This window comes from Geospiza fortis, unplaced genomic scaffold (genome assembly GCF_000277835.1).
Source record: "Geospiza fortis unplaced genomic scaffold, GeoFor_1.0 scaffold101, whole genome shotgun sequence".
Lineage (NCBI taxonomy): Eukaryota > Metazoa > Chordata > Aves > Passeriformes > Thraupidae > Geospiza > Geospiza fortis.
Window position 1 is genome coordinate 1601838 of NW_005054388.1, and position 17611 is coordinate 1619448.

A 17611-nucleotide genomic window follows, 5' to 3' on the forward strand; every position below is an offset into this window, starting at 1 on the left:
AAGAGCATTTTGGGGAGAAAGTTCCACAAAACTAAAGCCAGTGGCTGTGGTTGTGCAAGTGGCACTGCCAGGCACTTGCCTGGGATCTGTGTGGGATTCTGCCCTCTTGGGAGCCACTGTCCCACCTCTGTTAGCACTGCCTGTGCCTTGGTGTCCTCAGGAGCTTGAGATCAAATTAGTACAGAGCACGAGTCCTGTGGTTCAAGCTACACTTGTCTGGCAGCTGATTGTCACCCTGCTAATGAACACCAAATAGTTTCCTTTTTAATAACAGTGCTTTAGCATCATGGTCCAAGTGCCAGCCTGAGTAAACCTTTAAAACAGCCTATTTTAAGGAGATCAGAAACAGGAGTGCTGTTAGATCAGACCAAGTGATAGAAATGTCAAGGGCTCAAACAGTAATTGGGCTTAGTTCAAGCTTTCAGTGACACAACTGAAGTTAGTTCCAAAGTGCACACTCCACCTTTGATAGTGTGTGTGTGTTCTCCAAGTGCTCTCATCCCAGTTTCTGTCCCACACCCCTTGAATCCAGAGGCAGAGGAGCAGAGAGGAGGGGCATGGCTTGCTCTGCTTAGGATTGAACCCCCATTTTTGTCTCCCACCTTCAGGCTGAATCACCAGGATTTGTGGTGTTGGTGTTGTGGTCAAGGAGCCCTCAGGGGCCAATTGCCCCATACTGAGGTGCAGAGAAGCTCCACACCTGTGCATTCTATTCACAGACAGGTGCAGGTGACTTCTGTTCCCAGTCACTTGCATTCAGGTGCCTTCCCCTGAAAAGTGTCAGGAGGAGTGTAACAGGTCCTGCCCAGAAGGTGCCTGTGAGACTGGAGGAAGCAGTGCTGTGTGATTAAAAAAAAAATCAACATGAAAATGTTCTGCTTTAATATTGTTACAGATTAGTTCATTCTAAGGCAGTTCTTTAAGGAAACAGCTTTTGCTTTCTCATTTGTTAAGGATGAATTGGTACAGTAGTTTCCATGGGTACACTAGGGTCATTTATTCAATAGATCTCTTATAAATAAGTTGCAGCTATTTGGCATCTTGTTCAGGACTCATTTTAGCTTCTGGATGTGCATCACCATTCTGCTGATATTTTATGACCATATTTTCTATTGCTTTTTAACATATTGTCCAAGTGGTTCCGTGAGCACTAGAACTAATGAAATCTGTTTTTCTAGGGCTTTGTATTTCATGCACAATTGACTTCCATGTCAGAGAAGGTGCAGGATCCCACTGAAGCTGTTCCTGAACTCAGTGTGTGCGTAGTGGCTGCCCCTGCGTATTCTTCTAGGAGTCAGTGAGACAAAGGCTCTCTGAGCCTTTCCCATGCAGAAGTTCTTGGCTCAGAGGGTGCTGAGGCCCTGGCACAGTTGCCCAGAGAAGCTGTGGATGCCCCATCCCTGGAAGTGTTGAAGGCCAGGCTGGATCCTGATTGACCTGGTCTCTGGTGGGTGGCATTCCTCATCTCATTCAGACTCTTTGGTAGTCCTGCTTTGAATCCACCAGCATGTTCAGGCCCACCCTAGAGGATGGACTAGCACAGACAAGAAACTATAGACAAACTAGCATAGACAGGAAACTCTGCTCTTTTTTTCTCCTTTCTTTTAACTTGTTCAGTCCACTTGCACAGACTTCCACGTGCACATCTGGGCTGGTTTCAGAGATGTTACAGACACATTACACACTGCTGGCTGCATGAGACTGCACACAAAAAACCTCCCCAAGGAGCATCAGCACCTCTGTCACCAACTCAGCAGCTGCAAAGACCTGCAAGGACCTTTTCCCTGTTTCCAGCCCCACAAAGCAGCAGTGCTTTGTATCACCACTGCAGGACGCTGATGAAGGGAACTGGAGCAGGAGCAAGCTCCCAAGTGCCAGGGGTTTCCTTCCCCAGGCATTTGTTATGAAGGTCCCATTAGAGTAGCATGTTAATTTAATTAATCGAGGGGAGACACAAGCTTGAGGCCTCCATTTGTGTGATGTAAGCAAGTAGAGATGGATGAGTGAAAGGAAGCATCTCTGGATGAGTGGCAGAACTTCCACGTGGTGCAGAAGGAAGGCCTAGGCAGATGGATCATGCAGAGCACCTCCTCTGTTGGTTGTGTAGGAGAATGATAACAGCCAAGGATCAAGGCAACAGTGTCAGAAGCTGTGAAGGCTGAAAGTTTGGTTATCTGCAGTGTGAAATGGGGGTGGGAGAGTGTCTCCTCGTAGATCATTGCCTCACTGATATTGGCACACAGATGCCACCCCCTCCTTGTAGTTCTTGTTGTTTTCTGTGCGCACAATGCCATGCTGTGAGCCCTGCAGAGTGCCAGAGGGACACAGGGAGCTTGGAAGGAGCTGAGATTACCCTTCAACTTGCTAATGAACAGTTGAGCTACTCTTTCTGTCCTCAAAGAGATTAGAACAGCACAAAGTTGCTGAGCATGTAGCTGAAATGGGAATTAAAAGAGAAGGAAATCAGCTCTGTAAATTGTTGGTTCTGTGCAGCAGTTCCAGGATGTAAATGGGGATTTGGGAAAAGGCACTGTGACAGCATGTGGCAGTCAAGGTCTGGTCCTCCTCCAGTCAGCTGCTTCCACATCCATGGTTTTTAGGGCTGGGAGTGCTCTTCTGCTCCCCCAAACATTGGGAAATGTCATTCAGTTTGCTTTCTGCTATTTAAACTACACAGAATTGTTCTTATGTCCTTTTGAAAAGCTCACACAACCCAAAATTGGTTCCTCCAGACACAGATTGGCTCACTCAGAGACATTCTCTGGGGAACATCCATCACCTCACCACTTGTATTTTCTCCTGAGTACACCAGGAATTGATATGGCTGTTTTGCAGTCAGCAAGTTGAGAGCAGAGTTCAGCTGAAACAGCTGGGTGGGCCATTGATCTGAACCCAGATGGAGCATCCTGAGGGAATTAAAGGCAAATTGTCGAATTACCCAGCACCACAACAGGCATGGAAAAGTCAATATATAGGATGGGCTCTCCTTACCAGAGAGCCTTAATGAGGGCACTGCTCAGGCTGCCTTGTTATCTATTGCCTCTGCCCAGGGCTGACACTAAGCTGCATTTATTGTAATTGTTGTTTCAGTGGTAGTATAAGATAACTCTGTAGGTTTCCATGGATTCACTGACAGGCAGAGGAGATGTTCAGGTCTCACTCACTGGTGTGTTTGTAAAGAAAAAGCTGGATCTGTGTCACCTGGACAAGCTGTTACTGAGCTGGGCCATGCCATGATCTGCTTCACCCACAGTGAGCGCCTGTTCAGAGAGCACCTCTGTACATCAGCAAACAGTGGTGCAGCACTCAGCTTTTCATTAACAGGAGGTCCATAATTACTGTCCTAATTAAGTTAATCGCTGAGCTTCTGGGTTATGGAAGATCTCTGGAGACACACTGAGGCACAGCAAGGTCACAGGAGGGTATTTGCATCAGGAAGGGGGGCAGTGCTGGAAAGAGGGGCTTGGCCAAGCCCCAGTGCTGGTGGTAGGAGGCTGCAGGTGCCCCATCCCTGGTGGGCCAGGCAGGACCCAGTGGTGGCCCTGGGCTGGCTTTGCTGGGCCTGTGTTCTGAGTCTTCTTTTCCCACAGAACAAAATTCACCCTGATTTTTACCTTGATCTTGAGAGTATCCTGAGCCAATTAGTGTAATGGCAATTAGTGAAGTGCACCCTGGCTCACAGAGAAAACTCCAAAGGTTTCCTGTGTGCCTGTGCCCCAAGAATGTTCTGTGGCTCCTCTGCTGCCCTGGATGTCCTGTTGGCTTTGTTTCATGTCCACCCAATGGACTTGGTTTTCTTTTCTGATTTGATCATCTTCTGCATTTATTTCAGTCCTCAGCATCCAGGACAATTTTAACAGGAGGCAGGTTTTCCATAACTTGGCTGTTTAAAATAGTATTTCCTTTTGTCTGTTCTAAATCTTCTGACAGATCTGAGATTATTTTGGTTGGCTTCAAACATTTGTGGTTAGAGGAAAAGGTGGATGACAGCTGCTTGTCAACCTCTATGTGCATCCCTAGAAATTCATTAATTTATCAAGGTGTTTAATGAGGATTTTAATCTGTAATCATGGGGGGATATTTTAAGGAGCTCAGGGTTTGTTACTCATGTCCAATTCACTGGTGCAATGTACTTCGGATAAAAACCTGACAGGAAAAAAAAGAAAGTTTCATGTTGGTTAAGTGAATCAAGCACATGCTTTTAACAAGTATCCATTTCTCCCATCATCCACATTTGGACCAGAGCCAGAGATGCTTCAAAAGCAGCAGAAACCCCAACTCAGGCAGGAGGAGTGTGCCAACATCTCAGGGTAACCAAAGCCTTTTTTTAGTTGTTGTAAATGAATTTTTAAAAAGAGGAGCACGTGTCATTTCCTCTCTGTTTATTCCCAAGTGTAGCTGCAGCCAGAGTGCAGTTAAGCATTCCAGTTCCCAGCTAATATTTTCTTTAAGGTGCATTTTTGATCTCTGTTCCACAAGCTGGGTGTCAGCCAGGGGTGGGTGCAGATGTCCTCAGTCACTGGTGTGTCCAGGGACAGTCCTGAGAGGCACAAGGCACCAGGCACGTTGGCTTTTAAGGTTTTATTGTCCTTGCAGATTTGAAATTATTTATGTCTGATTGATACAAATTTCAAATATGTGTGTAATGTGTACATCTCAGAATGGAATTAGAGAGGATGGGAGATGAGACATTTCTCAACATTTTGCAGACTCTTTCCCAATCCTTCAAAATTGTGTTTCCTCCATATGAGGTTCAGATGAATTTTAAATGTCCATTGGCAGTGTGGAGGTGACTGCCAATATCCCAAAGCAAATAGATTTTGTGGCAGATTTTCCATGCTGGTCACAGTCATGATGGAACTTATACACAAGTAATAAATCAGTAATATGTAATGTGTATAGTCCACAAACTGAAAAAAATATGTTTATGTCAGTTAGAAAAATATATTCAGACATAATTATAAAAGCTCTAAGTACTAGACAAGGTATTTTTTCTACCTCAATGAAATTAAGCAAAATCAGCCAGCAGTAATTCAGTAGATGTACAGTACAGCTTAGGTGGCTGTAGGTTGTGGTATCTCAGTGTTTAACTCATTCTGCTTTTGAAGTGATCCTCTTCATGAGGCTTGCAGCCCCAGCTCAAGGGACGGGACACGAGCTAGGGCTGGTCTGGTGCCACGTCTGCATCCATTGAGAAAGAACTGTTCCCACTTAGGTGCTTTTCTGTGACCCAGCACTCCCTGAGTGCTCAAGCACCTCTCCTTGGCTGCAGCCAGCACTGCCTGGGGGGTTCAGCAAAGCTCCCAAGCTCAGAGAATCCAGTGGTTTTATCCCAGTCTGGTTACAGCTGCTACAGGCCTAGCAACCTTTAAAAAAACCAACAAACACCTTGAAGGAAAAGGTTGGATAAGCTAAGCTTAAATCTCCCTTTAGGATTGCTTTTTAAGTGACTTTGTATTTTAAAACAGAACTAGTTAAATGGTGCTAGGGTCTTTTGAAAATCTGTCTTTATCTAGATTTTTATCTTTGGATAAGGTGAAGTTAGAGGTGTTTAACAGAGCAGATGCCGTCTGATGGAGCAGAAACTAAAATTTGCTACTGAATTAATTATTGTAATATCTGCCAGAGAACATGAATTTCTTCTCCTCAACAATTGCTAAAATTTGCTTCTTTTGAAGCAGGCACCTGGGGAAAGAAATACCATGTGGTTATCCCTGGGAAAATCCCCATGCATTGAGGGGGTGCTTTGTTACCCACATCTTTCTGACTGTTCCAAATTTCTAAAAGTGTGTTGTGATTAACTATTAATAATAAATATAAATGTTATTATCATTAATAAATATAATACTATATTACTATATTATATTAATATGTTTGTGTACATATTTCTATTAATTACTAATAATAAATATAAGTTATATTAATTACTATTATTTTAGAGGAGCTGTATATAAGATATCCATATTTCATCTCTATTAAAATAGCCATTGAGACAAATTTTAGATTCCAGGAACAGATGTGCATGTTTCTGTCTGTATGTACATTCTGTCCACTCCCAGCTGTCAGAGGTACACCTGTGCTGCATTCTTCAGGCTGCATCTCAACATCAGCTGTCTGCAGCATTAATATGTTTATGTACATATTTCTATTAATTACTAATAATAAATATAATGTATATTAATTACTGTTATTTTAGAGGAGCTGTATATAAGATATCCATATTTCATCTCTATTAAAATAGCCATTGAGACAAATTTTAGATTCCAGGAACAGATGTGCATGTTTCTGTCTGTATGTACATTCTGTCCACTCCCAGCTGTCAGAGGTACACCTGTGCTGCATTCTTCAGGCTGCATCTCAACATCAGCTGTCTGCAGCCATCTCTACCTATTTCTCCTTTTCATACTGGTTCCATGGGAGCAAAATATTTTTACAAAGAGGCAAGTTATTTTCTGAAGGCACTGAAGGAGAGAACACTAGAGATTAAGGGCTTTACACAGACTTAGATAAACTCCTGCAATAATAACAGGGGAACTTAGCCTGTCTGGAATATTATCCCCACAGCCAGTAATTCCTGTACTCCTTTTTCCTTTGGGAAAGCCCACATGTCACATACTCAAGATTTTTAGAGATTCAAGGACCATGTGTCTTAGATACTCTAGACTGCAAAAATGCAGTGGCAAGCATAGATCCAAATGATCTAATTAACCCAACAATAAATAGTTTGTCTAGAGGCCATTCAGAGCAGAGGGCAGCACTAATGAAGAAGATAAAAAGCCAGTTCTGTCTCACTGCCACAGCTTTTGCAAAATTCCAACAAGGAGTTTTGATCTGTAAAACCATATAATGGGGATGCTCAAGCTCCTCTGTGAATGCAGAAAGAATCCATGGGCTTGTTTCCGCTGCTTTTTTTGCAGAGACAAATACATTTAATTCTAAAGAAATAATAATTCACTGATATTTTTCTCAATTAAAATAATGCTGCAAAGAGCCTGATTGAGTGACAAATTGGTTCATGGTATATTTTATAAGGAAGGAAGAAGCTGAAATATATATATTGAAATGTATAAAGGCTTCATTATTTTCAGCCTCTAGCAGTGCGGATGGGAGCAAGGGCAGCACCCTGAGGTGTTGTGCAGGTTAAGGTGCAGCTCTCTGGAGCTTGCTGAAAGGGGCATGTCTTGGTTTGAACAGCCAGGTGTCTGCTGAGGAAGGCAGGAGCCTCCCCTGAAATGGAGGCTGTAAACCCCCTCCCTCCGAATTGTTATAATTTTGAAATTAAGGGGCAAAGATACAGGAGCAGGAATAACAGTCCTTTATTAGGCAATTTAAAAAATCTAAAAAAACCAAAAACAAAACCAAACAAAAACAAAAAAATTCCAGTAATATAAAACAACCCTGACAGAGTCAGAATAGGGGAGGTGGCACAGCCCCATCCCATGGGGGCTCAGCCCTCCTGCAGTGCCAGCTGTGCTGCTGCTGGAGCAGGGATCCTGCACAAGGGGGGAGTTTTCCTCTGCAGCTCTAGGGCTGCTGCAGATGGGCCTGGGCTCCCTCTGGCAATGCAGGGCAGCAGAAAGCTGCTCCTCTGGCAATGCACTGGGCAAAGGCTGCTGTGCTGCTCCAGGCTCAGATTGGATCCAGGTAGGAATGCTTGGCTCCTCCCCTGGGCGCAGCATCTCCCCATGGGATGCTGGAATTGGATCAGCCCTGCAGGGACACTCAGTGGCCATGGACAGCAGAGATCTCCTGGAGGGAGGGTTGGCTGTGGGAGAGATAAAGAAAAAACTGCCCCATGGACAGCAGAGAACTGCCCCAGCTCTGACAGATGGGGACAGAACACACAGCCCCATTTCTGACCTAAGACAGGGCAGGAAGTCAAACTCAGCCTCAGTGAGGTGTTCCTGGGAAAGTGATGACCTTCATGGGCACATCCCAAGCAGATCCACTGCTTATCTCGTTCCTGCCATATCTCTGCAGCTCCTCACCAGCTCCAGTGCTCAGCTGGAATAAGGGAGTGAAAAATACCTTTGCTCTAGAGGTGTGTGCTGTAATCCAGGGTGTATATCACACCTTTTAAAACTGCCAGCAACCCTCAGTATTGTTAAACATCTGAGTTTATTTTACCCTTGGAGAAATGGAGCCCTTCAGGTCTTACTGAGTAAACCTGGAAAGGAACAGGCAGTATTAGCAATTAATTTTACTGCCTTTATGTTCCTGTCAGTGATAGCTGTGGTGCTTATTGCTTTGCCTTTAAATGCAGGCTTTCTTGGAGGAAAAAAATGAGAGCTAAATTTATCTCACAAAATTTCATTTATCCAAAAGTTCAGCTTGCTCTGGCTCAGTTATCCCAACTCCTACTACAGTCCAGAGGGAGAGGAGTGGCTGTAAAGAGCTCAGCTCATGTTAAAGAGGGAGGTGCCTGCCCTTCCTCAAGTGAGGACTGAGCTGCCAGGTCAGACTTGACTCCCAGGTTATGAATCCCACCCACACATCTCCCCAGTCCTTATCTAATAGAGAGGTTGCTCTGAAATCTGTTTGATAAGAGCCTGCTGGGGCAATATTTGCAGTTCATCATTTGCTGCAATCTCTGGTTGTAGCATAGGCATATTTAGAAGGTGCCATGATTAAAATCCCTTGCCAGCTCAGATCCCAGGAAAACAGGTGGGTAAAATAATCTTCAGATTCACATCTCTTATATTTGCTTATCCCACTCTGGGTGCAAACAGAGCAAATCCCCTATACAAGGGCTCCAGTCTGTGAAGAGATTTCCTCACAGCAGCACAGCTCTTCATTCTCTGCCAGGCAGGCTGGAGAGGTACAGGGAGCAGGCTTGGAATTAGATGGTTGAAAACCCCTTGTGGACAGTCTAGGCTAGGTGCAGCTTGCCTTTGGTTCTCACTCACTGTGCTTGTGCCCAGGAGCAGCAGGGCAGCCCTGCTGACCTGCTCACAGCCACACAGACTGGGCACACCTCAATGCCACCTCCTGCTCCATCACCCCGCCCCCTGGAGCACCAGTGCCCTCACCCCACACTGTTCCCAAGTTCCCAACATGGAAATTCCAAGCCTAAGCTACCAAAAACCTCCCAAGCAGCTGGCAGAATGTGTTGTGGCATTTGATATCCCAGGGGCCGTGTGGTGCCTGAATTCCTCTCGAGGCAGGTGCAGGCTGCTTGCTCCAGCTCCCTCCTCACCCTTACACTGCCAGGCAGGAGGGAAGGCTGGAGCAGGCTCAGGTGCTCCAAGAGGGGGGAAATGATGCCTCAGGTTTTAGTTTTTATCTTTTTCACATTCTGTGCTGCTTTGTTGTGTACTTCTGAGCTTCATATGAGGGGATGCTGAGCTCTCTACACAGAGTAGGGAGACAAAACAATTCCTGCTCTAGCTGGGCACCAAGGACAAATGATCCAAATCTCAGCCCAAGAGCACAAACACCGTGGGCTGGAGAGAGAAAAGCAAGAGGGATGGGACTTCATGGGCTAAAGGTGGAATGGGACAATGAACTGCAAGGTGCAAATGGAGCAGAACTGATCCAAGGGAGAGATCCCATGACCTCGTGTCCATTTTGGGACCATTTTGGTTCATCTTGGGTGCAGCCCTGGCTGGGCTCTTGTGTTGCCCAAGGTGGATCCATGGAGGCCTTTGAATAAATCCCTGCTTTATTCTTTAGCTCTGTCTGGTCTCTGTTCCAGGTCAGCCCTCACAGGGCACCAGTGACTCCTGTTAGTGCTGCAGTCTATCACAGGCTTTGCTTCTGTGGCCTGCCCCTCCTACAGATCATTTTGTGCTCTTTAGCCCCAGCTCCAAGTGTCTCTTGTCTCTGAAGATTTGTTGAACTTGACTTCAGAGGTGTCTTAAGGTTTGCACAGAGCTGTTTCCAAGGGTCGTGAGGATGGAAATACTGAGCCCTGGGATCATCAAAGCCTGAAGTGGTTTCTTCACCAGGCATGTTTTGGAGAGAGCTGTTGCTGGGGCTGGAGAAGGTCTCTGTGGCTGTGCTTGTGACACCCAGGCTTGTTGCTGTTGCCTTAGGTGACACCCTGTTGGGCCCTAGTGCTTATCAGGAGGACAAGCAGAATATCCAGCTTCCCCCTGTTCCTGGAGTAAGGGCCAGCTCTTTCCTCTGGGGAGCTTCCTTGCCAGGAACATTCTCCACTCCCTTACTGTGATAGCTGCATCCACTCCTGCTTGACTTAGACAAAGGCAACCTGTCTTGGGAAACTGTACAAACAGAGGAGAGGCAATATGCAGAAGAAGAAATAGCTGCACATAATTACATCTCTCTGCCATTGAACACCATGAAATGAAAACATTATCCAGGTCCTGGCAGAAAAAGTGCAGTTTCTTTGGAGTGACTGGAGGTGCTTCCTCTGGGCAGAAGCTGCTCTCCTCACCAGCAGAGCCCTGCTCCAAACAGCATTGCCATGCAACAGCATCTCTCCTCTGCAGGAAAAGCTTTTTTTTTTGGTCTCAAAAAGCTCTCCTTTTCCCCAGCACAAGAAGCAGGCTGTCTGCTGTATGTCCCAGTCTAAACCAGTTTAAGGAAGGCCAGCTTTTGCTCTTACCCAAAGGCAGCTTGAGTAAGAGATGGCAGAGATTCTGTCAAATCCTATATCCAAAGCCTGCTTTCACTGTTGCTCGTGGTGTGTCTGTTCTATCAACTAATGCATCTCAGGAGACTTCAAAGACATTTGCATCTGTGCCTTGAGTAGTTAATTAAGCTGAAGAAAATGGAAATTAGTAAAGGAATTATCAGGTGAACTAGCTAAGGGGGAGGCAGCAATACAATGTGTTGAAAGATGAGCTCCTGGCCTGGAGGGAGCTCCCAGTTGTGGTTCTCAAGACAGGCCTAGACCCCATCCTAGTTAACAGCCCCATTAAAAGCTGGCACAAGTGATAGGAAATGCAGTCATGAGATTAATTGGTGGCATAGTGCTGGGAAAAGTTGTCACTATTAAAGAGGATAGTGGATAACCATGACAACCAAAATAATAGAAATAGGATGAAATTCAATATTTCAGAGTTAGGCATACAGCTAGGGATTAATTGGTTGGAAATAGCAAGGGGGAGAATTAGGGATGTACCAGTTGGTGGCAGAAAGTCTGTGAAATGCTAATGTGATGTGTTCCTAAAAAAGGCAAGTACAGTCCTTGCAGTATTCACAGTGTTACTGCCAGTGAAGGAAAGGAGTTGTTCTTTGTGCTTCTGACCACCCACACCTAGGAAGAGTTAATGCCAAGCAGAAGAGGAGAAGAATGGAGCTAGTGGAGTGATCCAGGGGACTGGAGAGCCTGTCAGGTGTAAAGAGGGGAAAGTACCTTCATTTGTGTAGGAAGGCGGCACGGATGCTGACAAAGTGTGAGACTTGGTGCGTAAATGTCTGAAAGAGTGAACTCCAGGGAAAAAAAGCCCAACAATTGAACTACAGCACCATATTGGCAAAGACCAAGTGGATAAAGAAGGAACTTTGACCAGAAATTGAGAAAAGAAATCCTCCTATCAGAGGAGGTGCCCTGGACCAACCTTCCAGCAGGACTGAGGTCAAAATCTTGAAGTGCTTTTGTGCTGGGCACTGAGCAGCTTTAGGAGAGTACAGAATTGATGTTGCATGGCAGAGCTGGCACTTTTTGTCTCACTGACCCACAACATCTCTTCAGTTCTGTGTTCCCACCCAGTTCTCAGCACACACTCCCAGGACACACTGTGCAGAGGAAATATCAGTCAAGTGGCTCTTTGGAGCAAATCCTAAGAGTTTTGAAGTTGTATTACCTGAAGGCATCATAATTCTTGCATCCTAGCACATTCATAATTCTTGCCTCCCAGCACATTCATTCACACCACTCATCCTTTGACTTCTAGGGAAAAGCTGATTTTATCTCCATTTTTTTGGGGCTTTTTTTTTTTTTTTTTTTTTTTTTTTTTTTTTGCAGTCTGAGTCTTGGTTTATCCTGATGCCTCTCTGGTCACAGCCACCAAGCAGGGGCATTGGTTGGGATGTACGTGGGAGTGATCCAGAAGGGAGCAGAGAGGGACTGTGTTCTCCAAGGGGGCTCAGGAAGCAGCCCCACAGCAGCAGTTTTACAGGAGTGTGAAGCTGTGAGGAGAGAGGAAAATGGCACCAGCATTGCTGCATCCAGGGCTGTGTGCATGTGGAGCTAGGTCACTCGGTCTCACTGGGGTTATTTCCTGTGGGAGGACACAGCCAAGGTGTGAACCAAAGTAAATCACTCCTCTTGGATTGATATCAGCTCTTCAGCACAGCCATGGGTAGTGCTTAAATTAGTAATAACAATTTTACAAATAAAGTGTCATTGTACTTGCTGAAGTGAATAAAATAGGCATGAATGCATTAGATTTGGATTTTAATGGCTTAAACCTGTTGCTGAATTATTCCCTCCTAATAGTAAGTTAACTGAAAAACAGCCTTTGAACCACCGGGAGAGGCAAATTGGTGTTGGGAAGTGCAGAGGGTATTAAATGGGAGCTCGGCCCAGGAAAAGACTCTTCCTCAGACCAGCAGGGCTGGCACTGACCAGGAGCTCTGCTGTAGCAGACACCTCCATCTCTTCCTTTCTGTGCTCTGGCTGGGGTTCAGGACAGCACAGAAGCAGCTGCATTTCCTCTCCTGTTTCAGTCCAGTCCTGACACACCACAGTTTGTTCACAGAGTGTGTGCCCAGCCTTCCTCCCGAGCTCCGTGGCTCTGGCCCTGCTTGAATTCCACCACAGGCTCATGTGTTCGCTCAAAACTGAGAAACTGATCCTCCAAATGAGGATCTGATACTTCTTCCTCCTCATGGTGTTGCCCCACCTCCATGTGTCCTGGCAGTTCATGGCAAGGCCCTCAGACCACAAACACAGCTCACCAGGCAAAGCTGTCTGAGCAGCAGGAGGGGTTTAATTTCACCCATTGCTGCAAAACTTCCACAGCATTTCCACTACACCATTGGTGTTCCTCCAGTCTCAGCTCTTCCCCATTGTGTGTAAGACACTTTGTGCTGCAGCTTTCTGCTTAAAATTTTAATAATATTGAGATTGAAAGTAATTCATTCACCTTTCTCCATTCCTCATATTTCCTCTAGCATGCCTCTCAAATTTGATGGGGCTTGAAGGAAGCCAGCTCTGCTGCTTGCCTAAAGAGCATTTGGGTGTTCTTCCTCCAGTGATCTCCTTCCCTCCTGCATCCATTCCCATTCCATCATTGGATTAGTTGAAGAAACCCCAGAGTGTTCCAGATGTTGAGTGATCAAATGGTAGCAGAGAGCTTGGATAAAGTGCCAGGGGGGCTGAGGAAGGAGAAACTCAAAACTTTCTCTCTTCAAAGAGGAACTGCCGCTCCCTGCTGTGCTGTTCACAGCTTCCCAATTTGAATCCAGAGTTGTGAAAATGTGGAAACTGTGAAAATATGAGCTGCGAACACTGGGAAGCTGCGAAGCAGGGAAATGGGTGGGGATTTGCAATCTCTCTTGAATGCAAAGGTTATAGATTCTGGTTGAAAACTTAATTCTCTGAGAAGTAAGTTTTTGTCACTACAACAGCAAGAGAAAGCCAAGGTGGCAGAATTGTTTTGCTTGTAGAAACCTTTCATTTCTTTACTCATAACTTTCTGGCATCTTTGCATTTGAGGCACAGTTCTTCAGACCTGGCCTCTGCCAAAAGGCAAATTTCTTTTGAGCAAAGCCAGTTGTCTTGTTTCTGAGGCTGGAAGTGAGAAGCAATAATAATAGTAATAAAACAGACTTCCATTTTATTTTATTTTTATTTTGAATACTTTGCAGCAAAAGGGTGTGAAAGGTGGTGTTTCATGTAGGAGCAGCCTTGGTTGAGGAGCCGTGCCTTGCATTGGCCCAGGGAAAATTGAGTTTGACTTGTCTGAAGTACTGGTGTTGAAAGCCACCTGCTGGGCTTGGCAGTATTGTGTCCCTCAGCTGGCAGTGGTGAGGGAGGACTCACCTGTCAGTGGCTCCTGAAGGAAACTTTTTGAAAGAGGAGAAAGCCAGTCACGGATGTAGCAGGTGACCTGCAGGGAGGCGTCTCTGGCTGATACTGTCAAATTCCCAATGGCTCCAAGCAGCCAAGAACAGCCATGAGTTTTTCAGCACAGGTCCACAGAATATGTAGCTGCTTTCTTGTGACTCAGAGTGGAAGCAAATCCATCCTTTCAGAGGGAAGGACTCTCTGGAGAGCCACCTCAGCTGTGCTGCTGCCCCCAGGCATGGGAGGGCAGTGGTGCCTCCTGGGGCCAGAAGGGCTTTATAGCTGCAGCACGGGCTCCTTGGGAGCCTTTCCCTGATCCCTGCCATTCCCAAGGTGACAAAGCCCTGTGCTGCAGTGCCTGAGTGCAGCTGAGCCCTTTCCTTCCATCCCTGCCATTCCCAAGGTGACAAAGCCCTGTGCTGCAGTTCATGGCTTGAGCCTGCTGCGGGCACAGAGAACGTGGTGGCACCAGAGCTCAGGGGCTCAGGGCTGTGTCCAGCTGTGACCTGGGTGAAGCTGCTCCATGGGCTCATGGAGCTGAACGCTCCAGTGGTGCTCTGGGAGCCAGGGCAGACCCTGCAGTGGTTACCAAGTGGGAGCTGATTTATCCAAAGGGATATCCAAAAGATCCAAAGGGACCCGCTGGCCCTGTTACTGGTAAGTCCTGGTAGCAGCAGTGGAGACTCGGAGCACCCCATCCCCTGACAGTCCCCCACCCTCCATGGCTGCAGATAATGGGCTGCTCTCCCTCAAATAAATAATTCCCTCTACCTGAAATCAAGGTAGAATGGTAGGAACCTGAACTGTACCTCAGCAGGTTGTCTTATCCCAAGGCCCTGCACATCCTTAATCTGTGACACGTGCCTAAACTCATTACAAGGTTGGACATTAGCAGGCAGAGTGTTCAGGAGAAGATGCAGTGCTCCTGGGAGATCTCAGCTGACACTGTACTAAGGAACAGGGACATTGCATCCCTCTTGACAAACCTCACTTCGTGCTACCTTCTGATGCTGCAAAATGGACATTTAAATTCCCTGCCAAGTCAGCCATTCATCACAAACACATGTAGACTTGATTGCTAATTAATTTTCCCTGGCTACTGTAGACTTTTTTTTTCTCTCAGTGTGTGAAATCTAGAAGAGCTTCGTTAGAACCAGCCACAGATGAATTGGCTGTAATCAGTGTTCCCTCACTTGGGTGAGAAGGAACAGTTCATCAGCCCTTAATTAGCTCTGACTTTTTTGAGAGCAGTCTCCAATTTTTTGGCAGGGAGATATATATCTTGTTTCTCTTGTAGCAAAACAAAGAAAGCAATTTTACCTTGAATTGACAAATTGGGCTGTGTTTGTTGGTGTTTTCTTCCTCCTGATGGTGAGTGCAACGCTGCACGTCTTACCTCGATTGCTGAGCAAATTGTTCAGTTTGTGTCTCTTGTCACCCAGGAAAGAGCACTGATTGTACTAGGAAGGGAGTTTGAGCTCAGTTTAATTAACTTGTGAATGGGCAACCGGCAGTGTTTGGAGTGATACATTAAGGTAGGGAAGAGCTTTTAGATTCCTCCTCAGCATCAGAGAAACTTTGTGTTTTGTTTCTGTTGCAGGTGAGTGCAGCATCTCTTTTTATTAATCTGATGGGATCAGCTTTTGTCTTTTTTCCCTATTGAGAACCCCCCCACTGCAAGGTCATAGGTGACTTTGATGCCCTGATACCTGGTGTCTGTAGGGAGAAATCCAGTTTTAGTGGGGAAGGTGCATGATCAGTCATTTGAGAGATGGAGGGATCCCAGTGAAAATGGTTGGAGATACAAACTTCCCACCCAGTCACGTTGAATAAGAATAAATTTCTTCCCAAAGTACATTTGAAAACCAGTTTTTATTCAACATTCCAGATAAAAGATTTTTATTTTCTACTTCTGCATAAGTAATTAAACCAGACTTCTAACATCTAGTTTGCTCACAGTCTTTTAAAAACAAAAATCTCTTCGATCAAATTTTAATCTATTAAGCAGCACATTATAGGGGCTGGAGAAGACCAGGCTATTAATGTTCAGTGTTGCTTTGTTAAAATAGCACAGGAATTTTCAGTGTTAGCAACCTGTGGAGCAGATGCAGAGGGTTCTTTTCGCTTGGTCAATTCACCTGTTAAGTTTTAGCTTCATTCAAATCTGAGAAACCAGTGAGAGGTTATTAATATAGGAAAGTTTGTATGGCCCTTCTCAGTCAGTGCATATAAGCAAGATTTATGGATCTGAGCTTTACTAGTTCTACAATTTTAGAGATCTTTAATTGTAGTCAGCACCATTCCCTCAAAAAATACTTTGTTTAATAAAGCTTTGTACATGCAGTATGCATTTTTCAGGAGCTTCTCTTTCCTTTCTTATATGTCTAGCACCGTGAAGTTAATTTATGTACCTAAATACATGCTGTTTGATTTTAATTGAATAACAGTTTCTTTCCAACTAGAGCTTATCACACATCACCAAAAAAATAGTAGTCATTTAGATTTAAAGAATAGTTTAATCAGGTTTGCTTCAAAAAGTCCCTAAAAGTACAAGTGTAATGGAAATTAAAATTATTATTTAAATTATTTTTCCTCTGACTGACTTCAATGATGATTAAAGTTGCTTATGTAAATCTATTAATTGGATCAGGCCAATCCTGCTATGAGTTCCCTACTGTGCAGTCTCAGCCTGAAGGTAGCTGGCAGTTGAGATGATGGGAATACCTAAAGATGCTGGTAAGGGAGGAGTCAGCTCCTGTCATTCTTACACTGCTGTGTGTAGCAAGAGTCACGTTTCCGTCACATCTGAGACCACTGAAGCAGGGGTGTAAAAGCACTCTGTTATTTATGCTGGAACAAAAGCAGGGTGCACACCCAAGTTAGCAGATGGGATGAGAAGCCCAGATAATGTTGGCCTTGGTTAAAAAGCCCTTGGGTACAGCCCTGCCTTGAAGTGCCCAGGAAGATGTGCCTGTTCCTGACACTGCACCTGGGCTCTGGCTGTGCCCAGAGCCAGCCTGGCTGCCACCACCAGGGATGTCCCTGGGCAGGGTTGGCATGTGCTGGCAGCCCTGCTTCATCTCACCAGGGCTTTGGAAATAACATGTGGCAGCTTAGGGTTTGTGTAAGCAATGCCAGCTGTGAGGAAAACTTATGAATGACACTGTTACACCTTGTGGATTCAGAAAAGAGACCCAGCTCTGCTTCCAGGGGAGACTGCCAGAGAGGCCCAGACCAGGGTTCTCCAGCATGAAGGGGCAAGGCGGGGGTTCCTCCTTCTGTTTTCATGGCTAGAGCTCAGACCTGAGAGTGTGGGTAATGCTGGTTGGAGGAAAAGCTCTGCTAGGGCCCTTCTCTCTTCTCAGGGTGTCCAGTTGTGCTGCTCAGTAACACAGCCTGCTGGATTCCAGCTTGTCTGGCTGATGCATGACCTCTCCTTTTCTCATTTTTCAGGTTATTTCCAGGATTTGTTGAACAAGTCAGAGAAGGCCCTTTATGATGCCTTTCCAAGCCTGTACGGAGAATTGTACACTCAGAACGCCAAGGTGTTCAAGGACTTGTACAGCGAGCTGCGCCGCTACTACCGCAGCTCCAACATCAACCTGGAGGAGGCCCTCAACGAGTTCTGGACAC

At 45.6% G+C, this 17611-nt stretch overlaps 1 protein-coding gene across 1 annotated transcript in view; it reads left to right on the top strand.

The window, feature by feature from the left end:
* The window catches only part of GPC1 (glypican 1), a 101366-nt gene that overhangs the window by 54652 nt on the left and 29103 nt on the right, over positions 1–17611 (top strand). Inside the window, exon 2 of the mRNA XM_014308864.2 lies at positions 17432–17611. This exon is cut by the window's right edge and continues 152 nt beyond it. Coding sequence (XP_014164339.1) covers positions 17432–17611 — 180 coding nt within the window. The remainder of the gene's footprint in view (positions 1–17431) is intronic.